We start from the raw sequence: 16058 nt of genomic DNA, 5'->3' as shown, positions 1-16058 counted from the left end.
GGTATGGGGATTTGGGCAGCTGAGGGTTCAGTGTGTGGCCCTGGGCAGCACCCCATGCCTGGGTCATGCTGCAAAGAAATGCTGCTGCCTAGCATGGGGATGGCAGAAGGATGCAAACAGCTGTGCACAGGCACAGCCCAGCTACCATTTGCCCTGCTATCTTGTTTCCTGCACCTGGGAGCCCTCCTTGCAATACCTCCGACTGCAACTCAGTGCCTGCACCACATCCCCACTGCCTGCAATGGACACCGACTGAGCCCTGACAGGACCTTCCTGCCCTGCTCACTCCACCCATTAACTGCAATGACTCATGAGGCTGCAGGTAGGAAATGCTCTGGTTTATTCCCTTCCCAGTCACACAATGGATTTAATCTGTAACTTACATCCAATTACACAACATGAGCATCTTTTTCTAAGGCTCAGCTTGGTCTGGGGAGAAAGCAGCAGAGCTATACTCTGCTGGTCCTGGGTCCCTGAATGGGGTTGCTTTACCCAGCTCAGCCCAGCTGACAGGCAGGATGCTTGCTGGGGCTCAGCCAGTGCCACGTGTGTGAGTGGCACATGCTGCACCATCCCCAGGTGCTGCAGGGCAGTGCTGAGAGCACCTTCAGTCAGCAGCAGCCCTGTGCTGCCCTTCCCCATTCCAGTGCCGCCTGCAGCTCAGTGCTGCTGCGGGGCCAAGCCAGGGAGGGGACATCTCAAGTTCAGATGAAATTCCCCATCTCAAACCATCACACCCCTGATGTGAGCTGCTCTCCTGTGTCCCTCCGTGCACAAACCCCAGCAGAACTTGTCTCATCGGTCTCCTCAAGAGCAGGGTGGTTTCTGGGCTGTTCATTCAATCCCGCGGGACGTTTTCTCCAATCCACTTGAGGTAGAGGGGGTTTCCTTGGTCAATAGGCAGGCTGATGACTTCGGGGATTTCAAAGGGATGGATGGATCTAAAGTGGAAACAGACGCAGCGGCGCAGTGCCACGGCCGCATCCCGCAGCAGGAACAGGCTGGCGGTGCAGGAAGCAGCGTGGTGCGTGGGCCCTGCCCCGGGTGATCCCCCCTGACTTCAAAGCACTTTGTGCCACGTGGGAATTTTGCTTTGAGTTTGAGTTTTACCACAGCCACCAGCTGTGCTCAGCACTCAGTTCGTGGGGTGGACAGGAAATCTGCAGATGGGGGGACCTACAGACCCTGAAGCCCTCTTTGTCCCATGCAGGGAGCCCGATGTTCCCAGCAGCCTGCTCCAGCTGGTGTGGTTCTGGGGCTTTTCTGGCTCTCAGTGTACCCAGCAGCGCCTACAGCCCTCCTGGGTGGGATTGGTCTCGAGGAGAACCAAAGCCTGAGGATGAGATGGCTGCATACTGCGGATAGGAAGCCCCGTGCTCACCTGACATAGTTGGACAATTCACTTATTTTGGACGTCCTTGTTTTTACTAACTGCAGAGAGTAAAGAAAAAAGAGTAAAGGGAGGGAACAATCCTGAATCCTGGCCATGCACCACTGCCATGACCCTGGGGGTACTCAGGGTTGGTGCCACCCTGCAGCCCCATTTGGCTTGGGCTCTGGGATGGGGATTGCTGTGCCATGGGACACTGTCACCTACCAGCAGGATTTCAGTGGATTCTTCCAGTTCCCCTTTCCAGAAATACCTGTATGTAAAAGGAAAGAACCATTAGCACATTCAACTATGGGTACAGCCCTGCTGATCTCCCTGGTGCTTGGTGCCCCTGCATGTGACTGTTCCTCTATGAAGTGGTGCTGGAAAAGCATCACCAGTCCTAAATGCCCATGATCCAACACGTGGAGCTGTAAGGCTGGGGCCACCCTTGATGTGCCAGGTCTGAGGGAGCTAAGGGCAGCAGGGCAGGGTGAGGTGAGCACTGGGAGGGCCGTGGGTGCTGACCCCTCTGAATGAGGCAGGGAGACATTTTGGACAGGGAGCACAGTGCAGCGGGATACTGAGCATGGTATCACACTTTTTCCCTCTTTTTCCCTGCAGGAGAGGAGCTCTGCTTCTTGTGAGTCAGCTCTGACCTTTCAAAGCAAAAACGCTGCCAGAAGGCCACAGTGATTTCATCTGCACGCAGGGTCCCCATGTGAGGAGGCACCTGGAGGCTCTCAGTATCCACTGCACAGGGTGGGGAGGAGGAACAGACGGAGCAGGCAGGCCGTGCAGCTCAGCCCCGGTCCCCTCCTCCTTTGGGGTACAGCAGCCCAACTTACAAGGCCGAGCTCTTGGGCAGAATGTTCACGTAGGCAGCCAGCTTCTTGTCCATGATGCCCCTGGTGAGAGAGGAGAGGGTCACTGCCACTTGGCTCGCAGGGACATCCCTCATGCTGCCTCGTGCAGCAGATGGGAGACATGGACTGAGGCTAATTATTACCCTGGGAAAGCAAAGTGATCTCCAGCTGGGGCTGCTCTGGCTCAGATCCTCCTGGCCTGGGGCTGGAACTGTCCCTAAAGCTGTCCCAATCCCCGGCAGCAGGGAGTGGTGCCTGGCACAGGGCTGCCCCCATGGACAAGTCGCAGGAGCCGTGGCCTGGAGGCCAGCTGTGCCAGGAGCTGTGTGCCCCAGCCACGTGCAGCTCGAGTCACTTAAAGCTTGTAAAGCATCTTGAATTAATTTGCAGCCCAACAAATGGCAGCAGCACGAATGGAGATCTCCCCGCTGTGCTCATCATGTAGGACACATGGCACAAATCACTTTGTTTTCCCATCTGCAACTTCCAAGTCACTTGAGCGCCGGAGCCTTTTCGATACCTTCTAATTGCTTCTGCTTTGCCTCAGCAAACTGTGATCCTGACTGATATCCTGCTCTTTGTTCTGGTGAGATGGGTGGAAACAGGCAACCACCATGGTAACAGGAAACACTGTGAGATGCTGCACATGGGCAGTGCAGAATGCCTGCATAATAGGTGGTATCTTTGGGTTGGGTACCTAACGGGTGTTTCTGCGTCCCTGCCACACTGAACAATAGGCTCTGAAGGGAGATGGATGAAATATTACTAAGCAGAAAAGCCAAGGAAATTATGCACACGGGCCCAAGGCAGAAGCACCTCATGGGCTGCCAAGTGTTGAGTGAGTTCTGTGGCATGCAACCACCCAACAGCAGGTATGGGGCAGGGGCACATCTCTGGGTGGGCCATGAGTTTCCTCTGAGGACTTGAAGTTATCTCTTAGAGACAGTGCAAACCTGTTTCCACAAACCCTGATCTCCTCTTCCTTAAAAACAGCAGAAAATTCCCCTGCATCCTGATTCTTTAGAGCGCTCCTTTGAGCAACATTAAGGAAGAGCACACATGACAGCTCCAAGAAAAAGGTGGGTGGGAAAATAAATGCAGGAGCCCTGTGTCATCCTTCACAACCATTGCTCATTCATCCAAATTCCTGGAACAATTACTCCACCAGTAGAAATGCAAGCAAAGTAAACAGATCTCAGCAACAGAGAATGATTTGCTTCCTCTCCCTTCCTTGCAAGATAAGGAACAAAGAGTGGAAAACATTTGCAGAGCTGTTACAACTCAGTGTTTTCAGGAACAGAGGGATCTTTTCACCAGCCATGTACAGTTGTTCTTTTTTTTTCTGGAGACATCCAGTGGCACAGACACTATTCTACTTGAATTTCTTCATACAGTTGAAGTATTTAAGGTGACACAAAATCCCTTTCAGTAGCCGGTCAGCTCCTGAATGGCTGCTTGGGAATGCTCTGCTCTTACAGAGGACAGGGAGAGTTTTTGGCAAGCAAGAGCATAGCAGGGAAAACAGCTCATAGAAGGTGTTGCAGGAAACTTAATGGTCCATCATAAACATTTCCCGAGTCAACAGTTTCACTGCTTTGAACAAACCACCTATTGAGTCACAGACTGATGGATATGTGGAAAAACTGCATGCAAAACATCATGCAATGTATCTCAGACACTGAAAGAGAAAAAAATATCAAGTTTGATATTTCCCCAAAGTTTGTTCTGTGTTTTCTGTGGATCACTTCATTCGTATTTGTTTTTATGTTAGTGCACTGTGCACTTCTCAGGGAATTTGTTACTGTGCTGCTCAGAGAAGAAGGATTATGGCCTGTCAGAGGACATGGGGTTGGGTCTTAATCCAACTGAGGATGCAGAGATTTCGGGCCATGGCTTGATCTTAAAAACAAAAGGCAGAAGTGTCAAAGCCCTGACACAGCAGAGAAGTGCAGCTCCTTTCCGGGGTCAAAGAAAAGCTTTATTTTGCAAAAAGCCATTTCCAAACAATTGAAGCAGACAAGCAGGGAAAGCTTCTCAGTACCTTGCAATATCCTTGGCAATCTGCTCGTTGAGGCAGTTGATGAAGACGATGGAGTGGGTCCCAGAGACATAGCTGCCAGTGATGGCAGAGTGCAGCTGCAGAGCGAGGCTTCTCAGCATGGGGTACATGAGCAGAGACAGCGTCATCGCCTGCAGTGCAACATATGAGTGCTTACTGAAGGGAAAACGTTGCATTTTCTAAAAACAAGCATTTATCTTAATCTTATCTCGGGCTCAAAAGACCTCTCCAGTCTTCTTTCAACATTACAGCAGTGCTCACTGCAATTTAAGTGAGATTTATTCCCCCACAATGGGGCCAACCTAATGCTGTGCCAAGTTGCCTCTGTTCAGCTGTTTCTATTGCAAACAGGAGCACCCAGGACACATCCTGCAGCCAAGTGGGGATGGAGCCCCTGCCTCCCAGAAGATGCAGCTGGAGGAGAGCAGCATCTCCAGGAGGGACTCTGGACAACACATTCTGTGCAGGCCCTGCAGAGCTTTAGTCCTTACCTGCAAGTTCTTTCCTGCATTCTGCTGACAGATGTTTTGCTGTGACACAGACGTCGCACAGCAGGCATGGTAGGACAGAGCCAAAATGCTGTTTTTAAGTTCATTTCATCTTAATTATCTGATAAGGATGATACAGTCAGATTCCATCTGTTCACAGCAATCCTTACCAACGCAGCCTAAGTCTGTAGGGCTTCACAACAGTACTGCTCTTTCCACGTGCTGACAGCGGAGTGGCAACAAGTTGTTTTGCTGCACATCCCGTTCCTGGCAAGCACGTTAGCTGCTCTTGGTGATCACATGCCATAAACACAGTCACATAGAAATGCAATCTTGTAAATTATCTCAGCTGGGAATAGCAAGGTTAATTTGGTGTGCTGAGTAATAGCTGAAGGATGGGTGCCTGTGCTGGGGTTGCAGCTCTGCTGTCTCTGCACATCTGCTCTTCTCTTTGTTGTTGTTTTTCAACAAACAGCGTCTGGCCCTTATTCAGCAACAGTGACAAAAAGGTTTTTATAAGACTAAGAAGATAGTCCTTTTTTCCTCCTTATTCCCTCCCTTCTCTGTCCTCTGAACACCTCCCAGCACACAGATAATGGCAGAAGTGCTCGTTGTTTTCTTAAAAGATTGAATTCTAAAAATATCTTGACACCACAAAGACAGGAACACTTCCGCTGGGGAAATGACTGATGCTCTGTATTCGTTGTCTCCTCTTTTTCAGTCCATTTGAGGAAATACTTTTTGTTATCACAAGATTTATCATCATAATTCCTTGAGCTTGTGTTTTTCCCCACTAAGCCATTGAACATTTACTGTACAGCAAATCCCACAACCAACTCCCACAGCCACAAGCCAGGCTGAGATATGCTGCTGTATTTACTTCTCCAGATTAGAATATAATCACATTCCCTGCTTAGGACAAACTCTGTCCTGTTTAGCATGGCAATCATTAATCCCCTTGGAAGATGTATGTGCATGGGAAGAGGAAATCCCCATGAACACTTGTGGTTAAGTATTAGCATAACAGTGACCACCCCTTTGATTTTCTTGGTGATGTTTTTATGTTTGCTTGTGTTTGTTTCTGAGAAAAAATGGTGACAGCACGGAAGCACTGAATGTGCCAAGGGATGGTGCAAAAGTGAAGGGCTGAACCTTCAGGATTCCCAGGAGGGAAGCAGACAAACTCCTGGCTGCCAAAAGGTTCAAGTGAACAAAGATGAACAGCCTGCTGTGCGATTATCTCACTGCAAAGCACTGACTGGCAAAACGGTAGCTGAGCTTAGGGACTAAGATGTGCGTGAGATGAAACTGTTTTGGCTTTGGCCAGCCATAAACAGCTTTAGGGATTAAAGTCACCTTGTAAGGTCTTTTCCTAAACGACTCTGCCTGGATGAGGCTGTGTACAAATCAAACAAACACACAACAAGCAAACAACAACACAGCTCGTGCCAACCTCCGGGCTTCCTCAGCACAAGTGGAAAAACACCTCGGACACTCGCTTTGCTCGCAGCAACCCAAGAACGCCTTTCTCCTGCAGGCTCCTTCCCTTCCACACCCTCAAGTTGCCCCCCAGGCGCCCCTCTGAAACCATGCCCTTGCTGCCCGCTCCCACTTACCAGCAGCACGGTGCGGCAGCCCGGCCGGGGGCAGCCCTGGGCAGTGGGCAGCGGGCAGCGGGGGCCCAGAGCTTCCATGCCCCAGCCGGGCGAGAGCTGCGTCCCGCTGCCTCCACCTGCACTGCCTGCGCTGGGCAGGCTGCCCGGGACGGCTGCCCACAGCCAGCCCTGGCTCCTCCTCCTCTGCCCTGCTGCCTGCCTGCCTGCCTGCCCACACCGGGCCACTGAGGTTGGGAAGGCCCACTAAGGCCATCCAGTCCAAGCAGCCCACCCTCCTGCCTGCCCTGCGTGGGGCTGGAGCACGGCCCCCCTCCTCCTGCCTTCATCTTCCCATCGTTTGGTGTTTTTCTCAGACTCTGGGGCTTGGTGCTTTGGGCCGGAGCTGCCGCAGAGCTGTGATGTGCCACGGCCCTGAAACGTTTCACGACTTCAGACATGCCAGGTGCTGCCCAGCACGAGCACAGCTCCAATCCCTGCTGTTCCACACACTGAAAAAAACGACATTTTGTCTCCCTTCTGCACTTCTGTCTGTATTTGCCATACGGGCCTTGGCCCACACAGCCTCGCTGCCCAGCGGCACAGCCTGTGAGCACTGCCTGCCCCCAGCAGCCCCCACCCGAGCTGCTCCCAGCAGGGCTGCGCACGACAGGCGCCATCACAGACCCCAAACTCGCCCCACGCTCGCACGCTGCAGATCATTCAATTTCTTAGGGCACTGTGGTTACGTTGCGGTTGGACTTGATGATCTCTGAGGTGTTTTCCAAACTCAGCAGCTCCACCACCCTACGGACAATCTCCCCACCGCCCCACGCAGCCCCCCAACGACACCCCTCACACGGGGCGGGACAACGCCAGCCCCGCCCCCACTTTATCCCCGTCCAATCGCAGCGCGAGGCGGTGGCGGAGGTCACGAGGGGGCGGGGCACGGCCGCCATTTTGTTTACTGCGCGGCGGACGCGAAAGGGACCCTTAGCGACGGGGTGGCGTTGCTAAAGAGAAGGAAGGGGTGGGGCGGCGATCTCGCGGGACTTGGCGGTGGCGCCAAGATGGCGGAGGCTGTGGTCGAGCTGCTGGAGCGCGCGGCGCGGCAGGAGGCGCCTCTGGAGGAGCTGCGCGCACTGCGGCTCGCCGTGCAGGCCGTACCGCCCGCCGCCCTGCGCGCCCGCCTCAGCGATGAGCACCTGGCAGCGCTCTTCAACCTCCTCGGCACCAGTGAACGGTGAGCGGCCCGGCCCTGCCTCCCCCCGTCTCTCGCGGTGGCTCCCGTGCCTCCTCCTGCTCCCGGCCCCGTCCTCTCGGCGAGGTGCGGGTCCCGGTGAGGGGTTTCTCTCTGTCCGCGCAGGGAGCAGCTGTCCGCCTGCGTTGCCGTCCTGGAGAGGCTCCTGCAGGCCCTGGACCCGCTTTACGTGATCCAGAACCTGCGGGAGGAGTTGCGGAAGGGGCTGTTCCACCCCGACGACTCCGTGAAGATCCTCTCCATATCCCAGGTACGGCCGTGATCTGGGTTTCAGCTCCGTGCTCATTCCAACTGTTGGGGTGCTTTGCTGCGGGCTGCTGCTCTTACTGTGCAGCGTGTGAGCTTCGTGATATGCCTGCTAACCATAACACATAAAGCTCTGTTTGGACAGAGATCACTTGTAACTGAACCTTCTGTTTGTTATGGGCTGCTCTGAGTAGAGCATTATAAGCCAGCACTGACAGCAGGTGCCATAGAGCAAAGTGCAGCAATGTTGTATTGCTCAGGTCCCTTCCTATCTGTGGCATTCTATGATTCTGAAGTTTGGGATGGAGCTCTGGTCATCACAGGCCCAATCCCAGCTAAAAGCAGGGCCACAGCAGGCTGCTTGGGGTGCTGGCCTGCTTTGTTCTGAGTGCCTCCAGAAATCGTGATTCCCTTTGCCTGATGGGTGTCTGATCCAGCCCTTGTGGGGGGAAAAAAATCACAAAATGAATCATAGAATGGCCTGGGTTGAAAAGGACCACAGTGATCATGTAGTTTCAACCTCCTGTTATGTGCAGAGTCGTCAACCAGCAGACCAGGCTGCCCAGAGCCACATCCAGCCTGGCCTTGAATGCCTCCAGGAATGGGGCATCCACAGCCTCCTTGGGCAACCTGTAACAGTGCCTCACCACCGTCTGAGTGAAAAACTTTCTCCTAATGTATAACCTAAACCTCCCCGTCTCGGTTTAAAACCAATTCCCCTTGTCCTATCACCATCCACCCTTGTAAACAGCCATTCCTCCTCCTGTTTGTATGCTCTCTTCAAGTACTGGAAGGCCTCAATTAGGTCTCCCCAGAGCCTTCTCTTCTCCAAGCTAAATAAGCCCAGTTCACTCAACCTTTCTTCGTAGGAGAAAAAGGCCGTTGTGGTGTTACTGAATAACTTTATTTAATTATACCCATAGGTTGGGAGGATTGTTGAAAATTCAGATGCTGTTAGAGAAATTCTCAACACTCCTGAACTACTACGGCAGATAATAAATTGCATTGGTGGTGAGAAAATAGCGGTGGCTAAAGAGGTAAGTGTTGCTTTCTTCCTCTTCTGTAGATGCTGCACAGAATGCCTCTTCTGCTGCTGTTGAAATGTCAGCTGCTGCTCTTTGTTAAGGAAAAAAGAGCTTATGTTGCCTGGAAGACATTTATAGTCATATAAATGACTTAAGCCCAGAATATCCTTAGATATGGTTAAAAACATTTACCCAGAACTGTTTTTTTCCAGTAACTATTGGTGCATAAGTGAACTTAGAGGCCCACATTTGATGCCAGGGGTTTGAATCACAATAACAAAAGCTAGCCCTTGTCAGCAGTAGAATAATTCTTGTTGAAAAGTGAATGACAACTACAATTTTAGACAAATAGCATGATTTAATATGTTATTAAAGAACGCTGAGGCTAAATCAAATCGTCCTGCGTTTTCTTCCCTTTGTGTTATTATAGCAAGCAATTGTTTTTGTTCACAGGCCATCAAATCTCTCTCAAGAATAGCCCAGACACAAGATGGCTTAGAGGCTTTGTTTGTGAGCAGCTTATTAAGTGACTTGAAAAATGTCATGGCAACAAATGATGTTGTTCGGTACAGAGTGTATGAGGTAGGAATGGGATCCACGTTGTCCTTACTGTTATGTGAGTTTTCTTCATGTCTGTTTTGTTGAGGCAAGAAGGGAGCAGGAGGAGTGCAGCACTGCTGTGCAGAGCTGTTAAAAACTCAGGTGTGGGAAAGAAACAGTGATGCTGAGCAGTGTGTCAGTTTAGAAATGCACGCCGAAGGAGGAGTAATGCAGGTTAGCCATTTAGAGCCTAATGGGAATAGCAGTTCATATTTTAAAGAAAAGTCAGGTGTGTGTGCTGTCAACTTGCAGCTCTGCAGGAGCCTGTTTCAGGCAAGCATTTAGATTAATTCTGAAAAGATAAAACTGTATTTAATGTATAAAGGGTTAATCTGTGTTATGAGGTGTATTTGGCCATTACTGTGGATTGTGATATACCAGGTGTGGTATTACCTTCTTTTCTCCTGTGTTCTTATTTAGCTAATTGTTGAGATTTCTTCAGTGTCAGCAGATTCACTTAATTACTGTGCAAACAGTGGATTAATATCAGACTTAATTGGAGAGTTGACTGGAGATGATGTTCTGGTCAGGTACGTCACAGTGAATTTGAGATTTCCCAGACTGCTGAAGCTGTGGTGCTTGAGCTCAAAATAACCCCCTGTAAACAGAAGACCAAATAAACTGTTTGTCTGTTACAGAGCCACGTGCATAGAGATGGTGACTTCATTGGCTCACACTCCCCATGGACGTCAGTATCTTGCTCAGCAGGGAGTGATTGACAAAATCTCTAACATCATCATTGGTGCAGAGTCTGATCCTTTCTCAGGCTTCTACTTACCAGGTTACATCATGCCTTTCTAATTTCCCGTGGTTACCCTTTGCAAGTATTAGATGTTAAACTGGGAGGACTGCTAAGCTGTTTCAAAAGCCCTTGAATTTTTTGGATAGTAGAATTCACATTGGATGTGCACAAAATACTAAAGAATAGGCTTAATTTATCTTAATTTATCTTAATTTATGCTGTCACTCCACTCTGAGTACTTGTTTCTTGTTGTCTCCATTAGGATTTATTAAATTCTTTGGAAACCTGGCTGTTGTCGACAGCCCACAGCAGATCTGTGAGCGATATCCTGTCTTTATGGAGAAGGTCTTTGAAATGGCAGAAAGTCACGATCCAACCATGATTGGAGTCGCTGTGGACACGCTAGGAATCCTGGGATCAAGTGTGGAAGGCAAACAGGTTTTACAGAAAGCAAGTTAGTATCATCTTTCTTGGTAATAACGTTTTCTCAGTGTATTATACTATTAAAAAGTGTATTGATAACAGTGTAATAGAGGAAAGAGTTGAAAAACATACTCAGCAGTCAAGCTTGTCTCTTCAAATAGCTGCATTATAGCAGATAAGGAGGTTTTTAATTGCCTTGTCAGGCATGGCGGAGCGAAATGCCTCCCAGATAGAATGCTGGTGTTATTGGAGTCACTCTTCTCTAGTGAGCTGCAGCATACAAACTGTCAGTACACCTGTCATGTTGGATTCCTTTGTTTCTCTTATCTCATGGCCTTCTCAGCAGGGTGAGAAAAATATGAACTATTGTGCAGTGTCACTTTTTTTTTCTTTTCAAAGGCTGCAATTTTTTTTCTTAATATAAAATGGCTCAAATGATTGAAAGTAGGTCCTGGGTTTTTTGTTGTTGTTGTTTTCTTTTTGCTGCTAGTCCAAAGTGAAGAACTTCAGTGAAAAATGAGCATGAGCAGACATACAACAGGTAACTGTTGTGGCACTGTAGGTTGGGATTGGGGATTTCTAATCACAAATGTACAAGGGTCTGAGCTTCCCGATGCGATTCAGTTATCTGGGACAAATAACTTTGCTTCTGGAAATCTCTGGATAGTCCACAGAACAAACATAAAAGCTTTGGATTCATCCGTCTTAGGTCTGTATGAAGCAGAGAGAATCTTTCAGTGCTCTTGTTCCAGTGGATCAAGGTATTCTTTCTCAGGCTTTATGTACTACATCAGTGGTAGGAGAGTGGTGTATAAAGTTGCAGGTCAGTAACGTTGTACTTCTGCTAAGGTCTGCCTGAATTACTCAAGGAACTGTTTTCTTACTTTCAAAGGAAGCAGATTTCAGAATCTGTTAAACAAAATAGGGCACCAGGCTAAGAATGCACCCACGGAGCTGCGGCTTCGATGCTTGGATGCTGTTTCATCTCTTCTCTACTTGCCTGTAAGTTTATTTGGTGGGTTGGTTTTCTGGTCGATTGGTGGGCCTTTGTGTGAAGGCTTACTCATAATTCTAACTAACCTTTCATATCTGAACACTTCTGTGATCTGTGCAGCCAGAGCAGCAGACAGAAGACCTTCTAAGAATGACTGAGTCATGGTTCACATCCTTGTCCAGCCAACCACTGGAACTCTTCAGGAGCATCAGTACTCAGCCGTTCCCTGATCTGCACTGTGGAGCTCTAAGGGTGTTCACTGTAAGCTTCTTTCTTTTATTAAAGATCTGGTCATGAACTGTATTGTCATGCAGTTTCAGGCTCTTCAGTCACAAATGGTGGTGTTTTATTATATGAAGTCCTGAAGCAGTCAGAAATAAATGTATTTTCCCTTGTGTCTCACTTGTGTTCACCATTTAATGACTACAGCAAATCAGTCATGTCTGCAGTGCTTTTCTAAGAAACTTTAATCCAAAGGTTTTTTTTTTTTCCTTGAAATCCTATACAGCAGGTCACTGCTTTGATAATTCACTTAAAATGCTAGAGAAGCACTGAACTGTGCTTGGTTTCCAGTGATAAACACTGTTCAGATGGTAGTTGTGTAAATACTGTGTGGAATTAATATTCCATTTAAGTTTTCCTGCTCTCTCTTCTGTGTTACTGATTTTGGGGTGTTTTTAAAAGTGAGATGAATTTTCCTTCTCTTTTTGTCTTCACGTTTAGGCTATTGCAAATCAAGCTTGGGCCCAGAAGTTGATGCTCAACAGTCCAGGGTTTGTGGAATACATTGTAGACAGATCTGTGGAACCTGACAAAGCTTCCAAGGATGCCAAGTATGAACTGGTGAAGGCCCTTGTAAACTCTAAAACAATTGCAGAAATCTTTGGAAATCAGTATTACTTGAGGCTTAGGGCTTATTTGAATGAAGGCCCTTATTATGTCAAAGCAGTTTCTACTACAGCTGTGGAAGGAGCAGAGTAAAGTCACTGATGTCTCAATTCCCCTTCTTACAAACCACATTACTGAGATAGGTGTTAAGATGTAAGGTGTGAAGGATTCCCCACACAGGAGCTGTGTGAGTGTCTCTTTAAAGGAACATGAAGCACTTTGACTCCATTTGAAATGAGGGTCATGAGAGCAAATCAATTCTTACAGGGCACAACGTAATTTTTCATGGGATCTCCTGGCAGAGTTTTCCCGTGTGCTGTTCTGAGACAAGTAAGTGCAGTGAGCACTGCTGACTGTGTCTTATTTTGCAGAAGCTGTCAATGTTTACTTAAACTGTTTTGAGGTTAGAGTTCCTATCATGTTTTCTCAGTAGATCACAGTACAATTAAAAATTTAAAAAGGCAAAAAACTGTTGAGGTTTTGTAACCTCACATGCTGCCATAGTTTCTCTTTTTTAAAAAACATTTTTTTTTTTTTATCTCTGCCAAGGTTGGCACTTGCATAGAAAATATTCTTTTAGCCAGCTGTAGTTCTGTCAGAAACTTGCTAAGAGTAAACTGGTCACGTTCTGTCCACATGAGGGAGTACAAACTGGATTCTCTTCTCTGATCAGGTTGCTGAAAGTAAGTCATGTTTAAATAAGTCCTGAGTATTGTTTACATTTTATACTGAGGATCACAAAAAACAAACACTTAATCCTTGAACAAACAGAAGTAAGCTGATCTATAAAACCAAACTGGGAGCTTTGCCTCGTTAACTGTGGCTGTGGCAGCTTGGTTTGCTTGCTGAACAGGAGCACCAGCTACAAGTCTACTTTAGAACCAAATCTTAAACTGTTTGTGTTTTTTTTTAATTAAAAAAAGATTAATGTTTTAATGTTTTATTTAAAGAAGTACCAATTTTATTTGCCTGAGTTGGAATAAAAGGAGTAAGAACACAAAGTGTTTATGTTCAAATGCATGAACTGAATTAGGATACAAATGTAGTGCTTCATGAGGCTTCATCTTCCTCTGGAGGTGATGGGTGAGGTGAGGTACAAGGTTGGCTGGGTCCCTTCTGTCCCCCCCGATGTGTTGGTCCATAAACAAAGATCACAGTGTGTTTTATACTGGAGGTCTGTCTTGGATTTGTTGGGGGCATAAATCTGAAGACAAGGTGGAGGGAGCATAATAACACATGAAATGACTGCTGTGGGGCTTATTTTAGTGTGTGAAGTCAGCTGTGCATCTATGGAAAGTACTTGCCTGGTGTCCTCACGCTGCCAAGTGAAGTGGGCTGAGCTGTCTGGTTGTGCAGTAACTCTTCTATTGCTTGTAGTACATTCAGGCTGCAGCAGAGATGTTATCATTGCCTGCCAAAACATTGCTGGCAAGAGAACGTTGCTGGCAAGGAACTGAATGGGCTCAGAGAAGTTGGGTAGTTGGGGAGAATCTGTCTGACAAACTATCTGAATGCAGGTGATCTGCTTTGTTACTTATGATCAGATATGTACAAAAAATTGTCATCCAACATGATGCTACTTCTCACTTCATCCTAGTGTGCATAATAAACATCTGCTGGTGGGAAGCGCAGTATGTACTGTCTCATTTGTGAGCTGAGGGAGCACAGGAGCTGTGTGAACCTCTGAGTATGGAGAAACATGAAAGCCCTAAAAAGGAAAAGAATGTGACTTTGCACTTGTATTGGGGTTGAGCTTGGTTATTCCAGGTGGCTTCTTGTGCTGGTAGCTCTAGATGAGCTGTACACTGAAATCTTGGTAAAGGAAATCAGTATAAACCTTTTCTGCAGCTCATGAGTCACTTCTCTGCACGTCTTCTGCTGTTGCTTATGAAGGCTGCTCTCTGTGTCAAGTCCTTAACATCTGTTTTGCATGGTTCATGTGCCAAATACAATATATTAAAATACAGAGGTGCCAAACGAGGGATCTGTATGCACGTGTGCCTCAGGTTTTTGAGCTTAGAGCTCAGCTCTACCCCTGTTCAGTACATGCCAATACATTTTTTTTATAGCCAAATGGTTCACGTGTTACTGGCGGTGTATCTTTATGTACAAAGGAAAACACTGGGTGCACACCATGTTTCTTTGTTCTTGTTTTACTTGCTTCACACACATGTACAAGGGCATGCAGCTAAATATGTTTAAAGCTTTTGTTACTGCAACATGATAGCATTAGTAATTCATTAGCTGTTGAAGGGAAGAAGCCAACTTGGAGGGGAGCTTGCTGAATATGTACAAGAAAGAAGGAGTGGTGGAAGGAAATGCAGCCTTCCTTCCCAAAAATTATACTTTAATCAGAGAAATGGAAAGCTTCACTTGTTATTCTGTCCAAGTTAAACTGTTTGAACTTATCGATATAGGTCAGAACCCTGCAGGACACCAGGCTGTAGTACGTTTCCAGAAGCGAGCAGTTTTTCCCGTCGCTTGTTTCCTTCCAATCCTTAAATAGCTCATCCTCGTTCACGTTGGAAGAGGTAAAAATGAATTTATAGCAGCATCGACTGTAGCTGATGTGCTTTTCGCCGGAAAAGCGAGAGCTGTGGATGGGAGTGATGCCAGCTTTCTTAGCACAGATCCCGACGAAGACGTCGGCAGGCACTGAAGTTGGCACCTCCTGGGCAGCCACGAACACCTTGCGCACGACGTCCTGCGACATGACGAAGGCTCTCCTGTCACAGTAATCCGGGTAAAACTCCTCTGGGTAGTGATGGATGGGGACGAAGCTGGGGCTCTGGGGGTCTCTGTCAGGCACCCCTTGGTGGATGACCCTCCCGCTGTAGACATTCTCTAGTTGAGTCAAGCTGAGCAAGTATCCAGCCAGGCTGGGAATGCCAACAAACATTTCTTCGTCCGTCTTAAGAGTATACCTTGCGTGAGGACAGAAAGTCACCACCCACTCCACAATCATCATCATCTTCTGTGTCTGAGCTGCAGGGCAATCAATGAAGCTGCCCTCGATAATATCGCGGTGCTTTTGAGACTCTTCATCGATCTCCTGCTGGGCTTCTGCCGAAGCTGGCCTTCCTAAAGCAAACAAGGTGAGGACAGCATAACCCGTGGTGTCTGTCACATTGCCCCACGTCTGCCTGATGGCGTTGCGCCTAGTCCTGTTTCCTGGGCTGCTGCAGACGAGAACAAGCAGAAATATCTCTTGATCAGAGCACGTTGCGCTGCTGACAGTGTAAGACCTGGAGAGGTTGGCCTTCAGCAGGGCTGTGTCCAGCTTCCTGGCCCGCTCCCTGATCTCCAGGGTCTTTGCATCGCTGTAGGAGAGAGGTAATGACCGCAGGAAGTATTCCTCCAGCAAGTCTGCCCCGAAGAGAAGCATGTGGAACAGCAGGACATTGAACAGGACAAAGCACCACTGGTGGGTCCGGAGTCTGCACAGCTGGGGAAGAAACACACCTGGGTGCTGAGCATTTAATTTTGTCTCACGTTCGTAGTACAT

The 16058-nt window shown here is 48.1% G+C and overlaps 3 protein-coding genes across 3 annotated transcripts; 1 reads left to right on the top strand and 2 right to left on the bottom strand.

The window, feature by feature from the left end:
• Nucleotides 1–323: 323 nt before the first annotated feature.
• Nucleotides 324–6508, bottom strand: CUTA (cutA divalent cation tolerance homolog). Its single transcript, XM_042830910.1, has 6 exons — nt 6399–6508; nt 4277–4425; nt 2218–2277; nt 1598–1643; nt 1382–1431; nt 324–941 (listed from the first exon to the last, which is right to left on the bottom strand). The coding sequence occupies exons 1-6, from the start codon at nt 6474–6476 to the stop codon at nt 839–841; spliced, it is 486 nt and encodes a 161-aa protein (XP_042686844.1). The 5' UTR covers nt 6477–6508; the 3' UTR covers nt 324–838.
• A 936-nt stretch (nt 6509–7444) lies between these two features.
• Nucleotides 7445–14179, top strand: PSMD5 (proteasome 26S subunit, non-ATPase 5). The gene is made up of 10 exons (XM_042830971.1): nt 7445–7617; nt 7741–7885; nt 8805–8918; nt 9360–9488; nt 9927–10036; nt 10145–10287; nt 10511–10702; nt 11564–11673; nt 11786–11926; nt 12389–14179. The coding sequence occupies exons 1-10, from the start codon at nt 7445–7447 to the stop codon at nt 12644–12646; spliced, it is 1515 nt and encodes a 504-aa protein (XP_042686905.1). The 3' UTR covers nt 12647–14179.
• A 631-nt stretch (nt 14180–14810) lies between these two features.
• Nucleotides 14811–16058, bottom strand: B3GALT9 (beta-1,3-galactosyltransferase 9). Its single transcript, XM_042831070.1, has one exon. It carries the CDS (start codon nt 16056–16058, stop codon nt 14901–14903), a length of 1158 nt encoding a protein of 385 aa, XP_042687004.1. The 3' UTR covers nt 14811–14900.

This window comes from Centrocercus urophasianus, unplaced genomic scaffold (assembly GCF_019232065.1).
Source record: "Centrocercus urophasianus isolate 14NV4802_14NV808 unplaced genomic scaffold, USGS_Curo_1.0 seq_34, whole genome shotgun sequence".
In the NCBI taxonomy this organism is placed as follows: Eukaryota; Metazoa; Chordata; class Aves; order Galliformes; family Phasianidae; genus Centrocercus; species Centrocercus urophasianus.
The sequence above is the reverse complement of the archived record's forward strand: the minus strand, read 5'-3'. Positions and strand labels throughout refer to the sequence as shown.